The sequence below is a fragment of the Poecilia reticulata genome, linkage group LG4, assembly GCF_000633615.1.
Source record: "Poecilia reticulata strain Guanapo linkage group LG4, Guppy_female_1.0+MT, whole genome shotgun sequence".
NCBI classification, from domain to species: domain Eukaryota; kingdom Metazoa; phylum Chordata; class Actinopteri; order Cyprinodontiformes; family Poeciliidae; genus Poecilia; species Poecilia reticulata.
In genome coordinates, this window is record NC_024334.1 from 7902527 (window position 1) to 7918001 (window position 15475).

The 15475-nt window shown below is 37.7% G+C and overlaps 1 protein-coding gene across 15 annotated transcripts in view; it reads right to left on the reverse strand.

The window, feature by feature from the left end:
- The window catches only part of ptprsa (protein tyrosine phosphatase receptor type Sa), a 243552-nt gene that overhangs the window by 66581 nt on the left and 161496 nt on the right, over positions 1–15475 (reverse strand). For 9 of the 15 annotated variants that reach the window (XM_008406777.2, XM_008406779.2, XM_008406776.2 and 6 more), the window contains 6 exons: positions 12304–12414; positions 9502–9513; positions 1856–2125; positions 1084–1665; positions 775–911; positions 541–685 (listed from right to left, as the gene is read on the reverse strand). In XM_008406777.2, the coding sequence (XP_008404999.1) occupies positions 541–685; positions 775–911; positions 1084–1665; positions 1856–2125; positions 9502–9513; positions 12304–12414 (1257 nt within the window). The remainder of the gene's footprint in view (positions 1–540; positions 686–774; positions 912–1083; positions 1666–1855; positions 2126–9501; positions 9514–12303; positions 12415–15475) is intronic. The other 6 variants (XM_008406780.2, XM_008406775.2, XM_017304368.1 and 3 more) reach the window with 1 other exon arrangement.

Here is a 15475-nt window from a genome sequence, read left to right on the forward strand (position 1 = left end):
AGCTGTAAGTTACAGTTAACCAATATCTTGCTTGAGCATTTGAAATGGAAGTGTTGAGAAAAAGTCTGTCTAAAAAGACCCTTGTTTCTGAGTAAAATTCCTGCGGACAAAATGCTATTTAAAATTTCCCCTTAGTCTCTTCAACTGYAGTAGTCCATAAAGTAAACATTTATTAGAATAATACAAGCCTAACAGAGTTTTTAAAAAAAATGTCAAATTACATTTCATACATTTGCAAAATGTATGAAAATATGGATATGTTCCCAGTAGACATTTTAAATCACAAATAAGTAGCCTCAGTAAGCTTCAAATTAAGTCATTGTTAAACACATAACTCAGAGGCTAGAAGGCCATTGACATTAGAGAAAAATTTGCAAGCTTCAGTCAAAAGAGCAGGAAAAAGAACTAATATAAATGAAAATTATTTTTGTTATGGTCCATAAAGAAAACAAGATAATAGTTTAGTTTTKTAAGAGGAGTTTCTTTTGTTAGCAAATCTGAAACAAAAACAGGAGAGAATATCAATAAAAGGCTACATACTGGCTTGCAAGGTCCTCTCAGAAATTTCATTTGTGAACGCCCCAATGCCTTTGTTAGAGATGGCCGCCAGGGAGAAGCGGTACTTTGTATTGGGTCGAAGACTTTCCACAACATATGATTTTGTGGGTCCAAACGTTTTCTTCATCTGTCAATCAAAATATAAGAATTTAAAATGGTGAACTAAAAAAACAATTGTTGAAATAAACTTTTAGAGCTTTTGTAGTGAACACTTACCTGGGTGTCTGAATCGCCTTCCTTATAGCGAAGTTCATAATTTATAATTCCTTCTTTCTCATATGCAGGTTCCCAGGTCAGCTCAATGCTGGTGTCTGACACAGCACCGACTTGGAATTTGGATGGTTGACCTGGAACTGGACACAACAGCAGAGGATATTTCATTAATTCAGAGTCAAGACAATAACATTTGCAAGGGTTAAATCACGATGACCAGTAGGTTGGCTTCTAAACCATTTTATTAAGAGAATCTAGTTCCAACAGCTCCAGCAGCACTATTACATTATTAGTAATTATTCATWTCCTTACCTCCCTGTAATACTTTGACCTGAATTGGGGCTGAAAAAGGTCCATCACCAACAGATGTGAATGCAAGGACTTTGATTGTGTATGTTTCTTGAGGAATTAGGTTCTGAATGGTGGTGATGAGATTGTCCTGGACATTGTGGATCTGCCAGAGGCTCATGGGCTGCGAATCGTCCATAGTGTAATAAACTCGGTATCCCTTGATCTGCCCATTAGGCTCCTCGGGTTCCTCCCACTGCACCATCATGGTGTTTTGAGGAAGAATTTGGGCCTTAATGTTTCTTGGTGGACTGGCGGGAGCTTGCTCACCAGTTCGAGTTTCGACTGGCTCACTGGGTGGACCTTGTCCAATTGAGTTCACCGCTGAGACACGTATTTCATACTCTGTGTTTGGGTAGAGGCCACCAATGCTGTAACGTGTAGTGGTGATGCTATCCACCGTTTCATACTTGCTGTCTGGGGACCTGGCTTTATACTGTATGATGTAGTATGWCACTGGATCTGGGTTTCCTGAGTCCCATGTAATRGTCACACTAGTGGCTGTGGTTTCGGTAACCACAGGGGTACCTGGAGGCTTGGGGAGAGCTGTTGTGACAACACAGAAGAAATGAGAGAAGATTTTAATTTGTGATTGCTCAAAAAGTCTGAACAAAAAAACCCCAACAAAGATCTAGATAGTTTTTTCGTCTTTTTTTTTGTAACTTAACAACACAAGAGATTGGAAGCGACATGCTCTATGAATGTCATAGATTCTTCACAAATAGTCATCTCTTACATTTTACAGTGATCTGTGCAACGGCTTCAATGATGCCAAGGCTGCTCATGGCCACGCAGGTATAGTTGGCTGACTCACGGACACTGCTCAGCTCAAGAACATTTCTGCCAACTGGCATCTCGTCGTCTGGCGTCAAGTCCTCAGCGTTCAGCATCCACTTGACATAAGGCATGGGCGACCCCACTGCCACGCAAGTTATGTTCACACTGCCACCTGGCATTATTTCTTTACTTTCTGGAARAATGGAGAAGCGAGGAGGTACCCGCCGGACTGCGAGAAGGCATGAGGAAGGAGAAAGGATGACAAAAGAGGGCAAGGAGTCAAAAAGAAGAGAAAAARGAGAGGTAACAAGAGAGGCAGATGAAAATTGATCCTTCTCAGGTATACATGTAACACAAAAGGTTCAACATGATAAATGTGAACTCAAACAAAAAATAAAATAAAACTAGACTTTTGAAAACATAAAAAAATAACAAATAATGGGAAAGAACTAAACTAATAGAAATGCTTCAACAACAATATAGATTAACAGTTAAGCAACGATTCATAGCAACAAGGTTCCAATGACCAATATTTGACCCATCACAGCACAATTAAAGACACAAAAATCTATTACGAGTTTCTCATCTTTGGGGGCTGAACTACTGACACGTGGACAACTGAAGCACTACCTGATCGCAAAGTAGAAGAGTAATATAGTAGTAAAGGCCATGTGATAATTCTATCACATAAGCCCGACCGGGCAACCTGGAACTTCCTGTCCTCTCAGACACACATGCCAAACAGGAAGTAGGCCATTGCAGGCTTCTCCCGCAGCACAGGAAGTGTAGGGTTACTGAACTATTGACCATCTCTGTAAGGTCTAACCAAATTCTAGCACACGTTTGCACTTAACACCTTGCTCTACTTTCAGATCATCTTAAAGATGAGAAACTTTAATCAGATTTTTGTGGTTTAGGGTAGATCCACTGGACAAAGCCTTATTAAGATCTGACACGGTTCCATTGATAGATGCAGCTATCAGTTTCACAGACAGCATGCATAAATAGATCGAGGTAAATCAAGGAGTAAATGATAACAAAAGTAGATATAAAACTTGAGATAAAATGCATTGAGGAATATAACTGAAGGGTCGCTAGCATGCCCAGACAAAAGACGATTGGAGAGGAAAAGTAGCACAAGATAGAAGAAATAACTTTTGAGGAAAGGGTAGAAGGAGAGARAACAGTGCAGTAAGGAGTGACAGAGAAAGAAATAGAGGAGGGAGGGGCGGAGGAGGGGTAAAGGGGGGACAGGGGTAACCCGTTTTACTGCTGTGTAAACTTTGCTTTTCTTCAGCTAATGTGACAAAATGTGATGATGGCACATTGTCACATCGCAGTCCCGGTAACACAAAATAAGTATCAAGGAACAAGGTGTGTGCCTAGGAGTACACAGAAAAAAAAGCTGTAGCCATTGTAGGTAGGAAGCTAACTACTACACAGTGTAGGAGTAAAGAAACAGAACTAGATCAACAGTGAGTAGAAGTTCGGAGAATAGGAAGGAGAGATGGAGGGAAAGAGAAATGAATACCAGCAACGAGAGGAAGACAGGTAGAACCCCTAAAGTTATGGAAAGGGACTGGATTGAAGAGGGAGGATAATAAACCTGAGATTCAGACGAAGGATGTGACAGGTATAGTGTAATGTGTGTGTGTGTATCTGTAGGTCTATAAATGCATATACTTTTTGCATTGGTATAGGCATGAATGTGCGTGTGTACAGTATGCAAGAGCTATAGAGTGAAAGAGCATGATTCTGCAAAAAASAAACTGATTGAGAGAGGCATCCCAGCAAGCATTTGACATTAGGTGACATGGAGGAGTTTGCAGTTACCCTAATGTTTTCTTCAACCATTTTACATATTTGTGWGCAATTTCAAARGAAAGCTATATGTAGGAAAGTCAAGCTTTTACAAATACACAGCAGACTAAAACAAAGAAAATATTTAGATTTAATGTGAAAATGTTTGTTGGGATGCAAAGGTCAAGCRAGAGAAGGAAAGTACTGAAGACACAGAAGACAACATGATGAAACATATGTGAAAGATGACTTTAGAGAGACGCACAAAACAAAGGAAGAGAGACAAACAAGACACAAGGCAGAAATAAAAAAAACCAGACTCGAGCAGCAAGACAACRAACAAGACAAAGGGAAATGGATTGACACGCGGACATACTGTACAATACGCAACAAGGGAAAGGAAGGGATCGGGTTGTCAGAAAAGGGGGGAGAAGGAGAAGGAGGATATAAGTGGGGAATAGAATAAAAACTGATTGAAAATAAAAAAGAACAAGAAAAGATCATGACTCAAAGTTGGTTTGGAGAACTCACACACTGGGGCTTAAAATCAAGAATCAGGCACATGTTCCTTCATCACCACCTTAAACATTGCTTTTGTGTGAAAGTGGAAGTTAAATGTTTAGGACAGGTGGGCATAAGGAAGGACAAAACAGGGCAGTGGGAGTGATTGAGGGAAAAACTGAAAGGGGCCCTTAAAATAAAATTAGATTTAAAAACAAACCGTGTCAATCCAAATGGGATTCATATGATCGTTGCATGGGAAAAGCTAATTTATCCACAAAACTAAGGCAGAATTATTATATAAACAAACTCAGAGGGATTTTCTTTTAACTGAATTGCACATGTAAAATCAGTATAAATCACTGATGGATACTTTCAGTTACAGAGCGAGGGACACTCAAATGGGGAACATAGCTGGTGTTAGGGTTTTGATAAGTCTCTAATCTACTCTGTATGCATTCTCTGTTCCATCCACTGCTAATGTCAATTACTTTGTTACTCTGGGCATAACRACCTGACCTTGAGGGCAAAAAGTTCATAGCTGTCCTTTGAAAAAGGTTGGTTTGTGCTATGAAAAATGACATGCAGTAAAAATGTACCAAGAAAAACGGACACTTGCAAATCCCCAAAAATACTGTTTTCCAAAAAAAAGAAAAAAAGTTGCTATCAAAACTACGTATTTGGTTGAGATATTTTTTTTCATTATCTCTGTCAAAAAAAGGCAGAAAATCAACCACTTATGGGTGRAGAAAAATAATTATCTGCATTATAATTTGATAAAGCATACCTAACTAATCAACAAAGGTGATAGGGCAGCCCATTCCTCACACAGACATGCATGGGTGTGGCTATGGCATGAGTGACGTAGAAAGGTGCACCCTCATCCACTCGGGCGAACACCAGAGAACCAAAACAACCCAAAAAAATGTCACTCAAGCCCATCCAAGCATGCCATTTATGACTGATTATAGCATTGCTCGAGACACACAGACTCACAAAATAAAATCAAATGAAAGGAAACAAACGAAATTGAACAAATCCACAAATAGAACTACATTCGAACAGCATAGACAGTACCAGAGTGCAGCTGTGTTCACAGAGAGGTTTGCATCAATACTATTAGATGTTTTTAAGATTCTATTTGTCTCAAGAATTTATCTTCCAATTCAAAATGTCTGTGGTAACTGAACATGACAAACATGGGCGTTTTGGGGAAACATTTAATCAAAGTTTATCTCAGGGTGATCTTCTCTCCCTGGGGCTCAGATCAGCCAATGGACCGGGAGCTGAAATGGTTACGTGAATGAGGTTTCCCCACAGGAAGATGTCTCTAGTCCCCTTTAAGAAACTATAATGTCAAGAACCATGTGGAAACTTACCCTAAATCAGCTAATAACTTTAGCATTGAAGAATCTGACAAGGAAGTTACAATTTAAAATCAGTTTAACCTTTTTTTTTATTTATTTTTTTAATTATTATTATTTTATTTAAGAACTTCTGGTACAAAGGAACAAAAAAAAAAAAAAATCAGTCATGTGTAATTTTTAAACCCAACACGAGGACAAATGGAACTACAAAGTCTACTTGTATAGTAATGTAAAACAATGCATTTACTAAGGTATTGTATAAATGAGAATGGTGTGAAAACCGCTATTAAATAAGTAAGTTGTTTTAATATTTTAGCCTWTAGAACAAACAAAAACAGGCATTTTAGGAATCAGAAAGCTCTATTGTCTGTTAAAAGTTGAGAAAAAAGAAACAACACAAATATCTAATTTTGTCTTTTTGATAAACAACCAGAATGTATTTTTTTCTTTCAAAACAATGTAATCCAACCTCTAACCTCAACCATATAAGTTWATCCGTTTTTGATGTGCTTTCTTGGGGCCATTACAGTGCCATGTACAGGGCTTTCATTATTAGAATGTTTTGGGTTTCATTTGATGTGTTTGTGTGGAAAAAAAAAAACAGATTTCTTGAAACAACAGTGTTCATAAGGATGTTTGTAGAAACTATGGATAAAGCAATCATCTTGGAAAACCTTTTGTTTCATGTAAATGTTTTGATAAAGCCCCTGATTAAGAGCCCAACTGATGCTGGATCACACTATAATTTGCACATCATTATCCATCGTTAGATTCTAAATGAACATTTACTTTTAAATGTAAAGTTTCTTCAATGGCTCATGATAATGAGTCACCATACTTTAAAAGTTCTGAAAGTTGAGTACATGCTCAGCTGAACTTTACGTCAATATACAGTCTGTCATTATATGTGCAAATAAAACYCTCGCCATTTTAATACCTTTAAAACGCACCGCCATTCCARCAAAAAAATTATAATAAAGAAAGAATCCCAATTGCATGGACACGCTCCTCATTCACAGAGACCAGGAGCCCAGCCGGCCCATTTGGAATTGATAAAAAAGAAAACAAACATCCACATTTCATGTGGTCCGATAACAATATGTAGTCTTATTTCAAGCCCCAATGTGGAGAGAAAGACAAAAAGCCATACACTGGACGAGGTGAGAAGCAGTCGAGAGAGAATGCCAGAGTATTGCACTAAGTGGGAGGTGTTGTGGAGGGATTTGTGTTGAAAAACAGAGGTCAGAAGGTGGACATTATTGGCTATTTTTGTGAGGCAGATTTTGTTGCCCCMAAATGAAGGGGGAAGCCAAAATAATGTGCAGCCTTTAGTGTCACCTTGAAGCTGAGATTACACCCTCTTACTGCCTGAGGACACAGGCACAGTATGAAGATCCTTTAGTCACACTTGCAGGGTGAGTCCCACAGCATTTACATTTAAGCTGCAGGGGTTGGCCGGTATTAACATACCTTTGCTGCACCACTGCTAAACTCTCCCTATGGGTGGCTCATCAAAATGGAAATTATTTCCTAAAGGAAACTAACAGGAATCATGGCATGGGTATCTAATAATAAAAAAGGATTTCAGAGTGTTAACTATTGCTGTTGTCTTATAGGTACATGACAAGCAGCCAAGCTATACTGCAACAACATTCCCCCATGTGTATGATAATTCCAGTGCATGCCAAGCTAGTTAGTAAGTTAATTAGTGACTTTATTAGTGAAGAAGGTAATGGGCCATTTGTTTTGTGTGGTGAATACAGGCACTTCTATTGCAAATGAGAATTTTTTGGGCTATGTAAGGCAAACATCTAATAGAGATGGCTAGAATTTGCTTTGGCCAGTGAGAACATAAGGTGTAATCTAGCTTTCTTTCCCAACATTACATACGGATGCAGAGCAGGACATGCAAGCACATTCACCAACAGGCAAATATCATAGTAGAAGGGAGAGCATGCACATGCATAACAGCACAGTCTTTCTGCATCAGTGTTTCTTTGTTGAACTGAGTCTAGAATTATATAATTAGATTGAGTTAAAAACATATATTGTATTGTTAGCTTCTTTCCAAAGTGACAGCTGTTGATACTAAAGGTATGGAAGTAATGTAAAGTAAGTGGTAAGTCATAAAAGAAAGGGCAGCTGCTCCAACACTAAACCATATGAGAAATCCTGTTTTGCTTCCATTTATTGAACCACATGGGAACATAAGATGTCTATAAGGGAAGACAATTCAAGTTTGAATTACATTTATAGAATGTCAGCTACACATTTTATCTGTGTTTTGGATATTAGGCATGTTTAAATTGTTAGAAGGTACAAAAATGACAGCAAGTTATTTGAAAATATTTTTTGAGGTTAGTGCAAAGCCTTGGCAACTTTGTCACTCAAAATATCCTGCATGAAAATATTTAATATAAGCATACCTTTTGAGGTCCAGTCTAGCATATCTTACATAATTTACTTGGGTATCCTCAGTCAAATTAATACAAAKTAAGCCTTTATGCAGCACCTGCCTTGTGTTAATGAGGGCTGAGTTACCTTCATTCATCAACTGGTTTTCAAAGAAAAGCAAAAAGTAAAAATAAAAAGACAAAGTATCAATAGCTAAAACTCTCCTTTCCTCTCCAAAAAAAAAAAATTATATACTCAGACAAGTTGAGTTGAAAATGTAACAGGTCAACTCACTACAGCAGRTGATGTGTGGTTCAATAAAAATCTGATTATATTGTAAAAAGAAGCTGAAGCACACAGTGATAAACTGTGGGTTTCACTGTGGGCTCACTAATCAGTTTGCATCCATCACTTATGGATTTTTCTGACKTTTAAGATCTACGGTGTGCACGTTAAAAATACTGCTTACTTATATGAACTTAAAAAGAATCATAAATGACAATATAACTGATTAAAGTGTAAATGTTTGTTCTGACTCTGAGAAAGGCAGCTGCCAATCAATCAACAAGAATAAATCACATCAATTAAAAAATACAAATATGCATCTCTACTCGSTTGCACTAAATGCAATGCTGAGGTCATTGTATTGTTATTGATTTGCACAATATTGCAAATGGCATCTCTTAATGGCTCCCTAAAATCAGCATGGAACCCAATCAGGCCCAATCAGGTCTAATATTTTTGGTAATGGATCACTMCAAAGCAGATGACAGGAACACTGGCTGTATACACATTTATAATTTCATTCGGCATTTGCAGTTGCACTCCGAGTATCAAGAAGCCGAGCATATCAGGTTGAAAAAGGAACAATTTTTTTTTACAAACGAATGAACCACAAAAAAATGACATAGTAAACAAAAAAACAGAAACAAAACAGAAATAGAACCATAAAAACACACACACACACAAGACCGTCATCACAACTCAAAAGTAAAAAAAAAGTAGCTAAAAATACGGTTGTCAGGAASAAAAAATATTTTTAGAAAACCCAAGAAAACCCAAGGAAAAAACAAAACAAAACGCAGAGAATGCAAAAAGGAGAAGAAAAAAAAAACATTGGGGCCAAAGGGGTTTTTGCACGGGCATGCAAGCGCAGTTACATTCTCCCATCATGCAACAGGCGGTGCTATTTCCATGTGCTGGGTTTCCATAACAACACATGCAAGTAAAGCTTTTAGGTGCAGAAGCAATACCAAAGGATGCAAAACGTGAAAAGGCCCCACAATGCAAACATAAAATTAAATAAACAAGACCCGAGCTAATYGGGGTTTGATTTCATCTTTTATTTGGAAATAAAAAAAAATATGGTCTTTTAAAATTATTTAGCAGTTTGGATTAACTGTATTTATTTATTTATTTTTTTTCAGATTAGTATATAATCGAGCTCTGCAAAAGGCAAATAACAGCTAAAATTTGTCAAACATGTTGAATTTTCTTTTCAAATGCGGGTTAAAAAAAAGTAAAAAAGAAAAAACACACCAACCTTCTCGAAGCTCTGAGGGATGTAAAGGGGTTGATGCAGAACACAATGACATGAGGAGAAGAGAAAAATAGGGGAAACACAGAGAGAGTAAAAAAAGCCACCTCAAGGTGTTTAGCTGCAGCTACATGTCCCTTTCCTTCTTTTTTTTCCCCCTTACCCCTGTCCCTGTCATCAGTGACACCCGTCTTCAAAGTACACTTGCCTGCCCTCCCCTTTAAATAAACTTTGAACCAAAACAATCAGATTCACCCCAGTGGTCGCTCTGCTGCCTGCTAAGGAAAAAAGGATTGGGGCGCCACTGGAGTCAATTCAAGCGTACCATACTCATAATTCAAAATTTCACAAGCGTCTTATGGCCACAATGAGAGGCTCATGGGGGTGGCCACATTTTATTTAGTTAGAGAAGGAAATGAAATAAACAGAAAGTAAACAAAACAAAAACAAATGAGAGATTGAAAAGAACAAATAAATTTAAAAAAAGACAATTCGGGGGGAAATTAGCAGCTGCAGTTCAAGGCTGGTAAGAAAAAATATTATTCTAAGAAGCCAATCAGCAAACACTGTCATTATGGTTGATGTTTGGGAAGGAGTCTCATTTGCTCCAGTACCCACATGCCTCATTTTCAGGGTTTCTCTCTCGTCCTTACAATTATCCTTCCACACAGCTGCTAATCTCAAGTGCATTTTGCTTCGTGAACAAAACATAGTCAACATCAAGTATCAGAATTGATCGACAAAAGTTAACTGAAAACAAACAAAGGCTGACACCATCACAGCATAACAGGTGTGTTACATAGTGTGAATGCACTGGAGTAATTATGAATCTGGAGTACTTTTGTAAAAGCATGCTCGTGGAGCCAGTGTTTGTGATAATATCGGAGGTGTTTTGGAAGTTATTTCAAGGAGTGCATGTATGATTTAATGTAAAATAGTTGCAAAATGTAAAAAAAAATAAAATATATTCTTTACATAAATATTAATMATTTCTGTTGAGAGCATTTGGGTAAAATATAAGACGACTAAGCTAGTGGGCGTGGAGGGCTCTGACATGGGTTCACCACCAGGGCACTATACGKTCAATGGGGGGCCTGAACTGGTTTTTTGTTGCTTAATATGGTGGCCAGTCAATGAAGATGTAGAAAATACCTCAACAGAAAAAGGCTCACAAATGATGATTTGTTGGAACTCTATTTGAGATTCTTATTTAGTGTTTAAAGGGCTGCTTTACTATTTTTTTGTTAAGGAAATCTAATGACAGATGCTTTAGAATAATTTCAATTTTATGAAAACTAAAAGAGAGAAGGGGAGTGTCTTTTGTGTTCTCAAAAATATAGCATAATTCTCTTCGCTCACCTAAACTAATCTGTTGCGGGAGGGGCTCGCCCAGAGCGATGATCATGCAAGGACCACCGGATAGCAGATAGCTAATTGACGCTGCTTGCTGAATCACATTTGTACCAGCTCGTGCCTCGGCTACATGAATGCTGACAGTCTTGAAGAGCCATTTTCTTTTTACCTTCAGCTCCCTGTAGTAGAATTTCTCCTCTCCATGCTTCTATTTCACTGAGTCTGATGATAGCAATAATAATGAAAAAGCAGCTCCCTGACCCATTTTATAATGTTGGAGTAGTGAATTATTTATTGGGAACAAAGTTATTTGGTACACAGCAGAGGGAACAAACCGAGTAGATACCGAGGCATCTTTATTTAATATGCACAATATAAATAATACATGCCGAAAATGCATCTGCTTCAATTTATTAAAGCTCCCTCAACAGGGATTCATTGTCATTTAGCATTAGTGGTTGAGGATAGGCTTTTGTCTTTATAGTCTGTTTCCTATGAAACTGTTCCCTCTGAATTATTGTTTTTATATAAATATATATGTATATATATATCGTCATTTTGCAGGAACATGGCAACCAAAATAAGTACAGACTGTAAAGGCCTTTACAGACAGTACACAAAGGTAAAAACTGGGAAACCCTATAAGTATATSCTCCAGTGCAGCATGAGGAAGAAATACAGGAAGTGTAGGATTTATGGTCAATCTGACAAATGAGCTGTGTGCAAAAATACAGTGCTTTTTCACTTTGTTATAACACAAATACTTTTGTTTTCCTCCCCCAAAACTGGAAAAGGCAAGAAGGGGTGAATGATTTTGATTGGTGGGCAACATTACCTAGCCAATCAATCAAAATCAACACTTACCGTTGTGCTCCGTTACCTGTAAAACACTCATCAAATAAAAAAACAAAACAAAAACAAAACCAAAAAAATAAAAATATTTTCAGTGTGTTTTATGGTTTCAACTTGAGATGTAGTTGGGAAACATTTGATTGGGCACACAGTTAATAGGTCAAAGGTCTTTGGCAACTGATAACTTGCAGACATACGGCTTGTTGGGCTATACATTTCCTTCCGAGTGAGTAGGGGAGGGCATTGAAAGACAAAATGGAGCATCATAACAGAGAAGAACATTAGTTGGTCAATTATAGATTTACATTTGGAAGTTTCAGTGCATTAAAACAATTATGGGAAGGCATTGATATAAATGGTAGAATATTTAAATTCCTTTGATATTAATTTTGCAAAACATCTCGTGCATACACTTCTAGATTAAMACGGAGTTTAATGGAAGCAATTATAGTATTTTACGCTCAAGAATACCAATTAAAGATGAGCTGTACTGTGAAGACATTTTATTTAGACAAAGTTGATTTTATTTAGGTATTTTTTGTTACTTTTTTCTTTTTTTTTTTCTTTTTTTTTGCCTGGCTCAGCAGGCTGGTTGCTCCCTACCTCGCACATAAAGATTAGCGGGGGACGAGTAGCGTACGCCTTCCTCATTAGACGCCACGCACTCGTACTTCCCCTGGTCCAACTCCTCACTGTTCTCGATCTGCAGGGCACCTGGGGAAAGACAACATCCGACAAAGAAAAGGTGGGAARGGGGAGAAACATGGAAAAAAAGAGAGAAAGAAAGCAGAGAATATATGATTAGTCTGTCTGACACAAACAAATCAAACCACTGGGAATCACTTAAATTTCAYACGGTCATTTCAAATACAGTCTCTCTCTGCAGCAATGCTGACACAGGCTAGCATGACTAACTCAGCTGCATTCCAGCTTCAGTCATTTGTCGACAAAAAGCTAAATAAATCAAAACGTGAACTGTATCAGTCATTTTGGATTTGCAGCAATGTTTAAATTGTTAGCAAAAAGGAGCTACAAAGTAAAAAAAAAAGGAAAAAAAAAGGTGTGATGAAATGTAAATTGGAAAAGTGTAAAGGTTACCTTGTAAGCTAAGTAATTAAACTGCAGAAGAAATTAATTGATCTTAAATTATAATTTTAAATAATGACCCAAAGGGGCTTAATACAGATCCATGCCACACTTTGCCAGTTTTTTTCTTTTTGCTAAACGCTTTTCAGGGCATGACTCGTCCCACTTTGCAAATTTAATGAGTGAAATGTTTTCCCACTTTCCCACTCATTTGAAAGGTAAGTTCAGTTCAAATGAATTAATAGCTTTTTGTTGATGTTGGATTTTACATTTTAATACACAAATTCAGGTGAATTTAGGTCCAGACTTTAACTGAATTATTCTAAAACTGGGATATCATTTTATCCAACCATTCTGTTATGACTCTGGCTTTAAGTTTAGGCTTGTCTTGCAGGAACATGACCTTCAGTCCTAGTCTCTAGCCTTTTGCAGTCCTTAACATTTCTTCTAGGATGAACCCGATTTTAGCTCCACCCATCATACAAACAACTCTAACTCACCAACTCAAAACGCCACCGAGGAAACTTGCTCCTAGTTTCCTCATCCAAAATTTGGAAAAGCTCAAAGAGTACGAGTGTATTTGAGAGGCAGACTACTACTCAGTTTACCCTTTACTTTTTTGGTCATTGTTTATGTTTTATCTCAAAAGATATTAACTATTCCTTAATACAATTTCATTTTTTATGTTTCCGTTGGAGTTAATTGCATGTGTGCAAGRCAAGACAACCTCAGCACTCAGATGCACATGGGCAAAAGGCAGCAGGGAACAAAAGAGGGAGGTGAAACACCAGGATCATTCCTCGTTAGACTGTTGTTGACGGCACTTCCTGATGATATCATTAGGGCCTCTGGCTGGCTCAGCAGACAGATTGTAGCCTGGGACTCTCTGACAAACACAACACCACCATCGCTCGTTAACGTTTAGCCAAGAAGCATCAATATGCCAGCAGCTGCCCCGAAAGCTTTGTAATATACTATAACGCTCTCCATCACATCTGCAAGCRAACACAATGTTGTACAAGGCCACCACTCTGAAACAGTGTTCAAATAACACGTTTCACCTCATCCACAAATTAGACAATCGATCCTGGTTAATTATAAAGATTAGTCACGCTTTCAGTCCGTTCGCCTCCTAATAGAGAAAAGAGTATTTTAGACCTTGAGGTGTGAGCAAATGTATTTACCAATTTAAACGGAGAACAGACCTGATGGTACAACAATCGATAGCGTTTCATTTTTTGGTTTTCTTTCACTTTCTCTTCATTTTGCTTTACTGCTCAGATCACCTCATCACTCAGAGGCCTCTCTGTTCCTGGCATGTACCTCGAGAACCAAATGAAAAAAAAAAAAAATCTGCCTGCAGAGTGCAGGTGGTACATTTTTTATTTATTTATTTATTTTTGCTCTGGCTTTATATGAGCATCCRTTTTTGATCTGTTTGATGTGCGCTTGGGACAGCAAATGCCAGTGTGGTGGCAGGTGGATTGGAATGTGCTCAGAAGCTGAGACCACAAAGTAAGAAACGTATGAAGTTCAACTCCAGGTGGACAGATCCAGAAACCTCTGCCAGCGGCTTGTCAGACAGACTTCCTTCAGCTGAATTCTAAATATTTTGTCTGAACTCACCTTTGTTAAATCAAACAGCACAGTTCTACATATACCAATTTTGTTAAACTTCAGCTGGCTGATAATGATGTGGCAGCTTAAAAAAAMCAAAAAAAAACACACAAATAAAAGTCCCATATAACGGTAAAAAGTAAAAAATCTCAAAACAACCTAACAAAATACAACAGCCAACAGCTAATAAGTAAAGTAGGAGCAAGAAAGAGAAAGAACTACGTCTCTGAGAATAACTTAGCAGTTTTATTTGCGCTCAGACTTCTGTGAAAGGAGGATTTCTCACCAGGTGGTACAACCTGTTTCCAAGTTCTTACTGGTTTTTGTACAGGTTCTGCGTAATATTTCAAAATAGGGATTTGAAGAACGCAAGAAGATTTTCTTTCATTTAAAGTACACACTGAAAACCACGAGAGAACAGAAACAAATATGTTTTTAGTAGTGAGTGCTACCAGTTAGGTTTTATGCTATACGCACACTTGCCTCTTTATATGGTACATCTTGCTTGGATTTCTCAGAAATTAGGCCAATTTTGACGATCATAAAGGGTGGAAAGCAGTTAGTAACAATACTTTGGTTGACGGCAGCCATTCAGTGATGTTCAGGTGGGTACTGATGGTTCAAACAGCCAGGTTTCACATAAACGTGTCTGCCCATTCTCATCTGACATCAACAAGGCACTTTTAGTCAACCAACTGATAAGGTTACTGCATTTTTAGTCAGTAACACTTGCCTCTTTTGCCTCTTTTTTTCGACCATTCTCTATAAACCTGAAAACTAGCTGTGAAAAAGATTTATCAGCGTGGTGTAGATGATGGCACATCTAGATATCTGAATTCACTGCCATTTGCTATGGCAGTGACTCATTGCAGTCTATCACAATTTGTATCCATAACCAATTGCAAACATGTAAAAGTGACTGGTGAGTCTACATTTCTGCCACATTAACATGTKGTCTGATATTATTCTGTTTTCCAAAAGAAACATTGATTAATTTTATTCACTCAAATGTGAATATTACATTTTGCAATTAAAGCAGACTACCCAGTTAAACCATATTCAATACCAACTG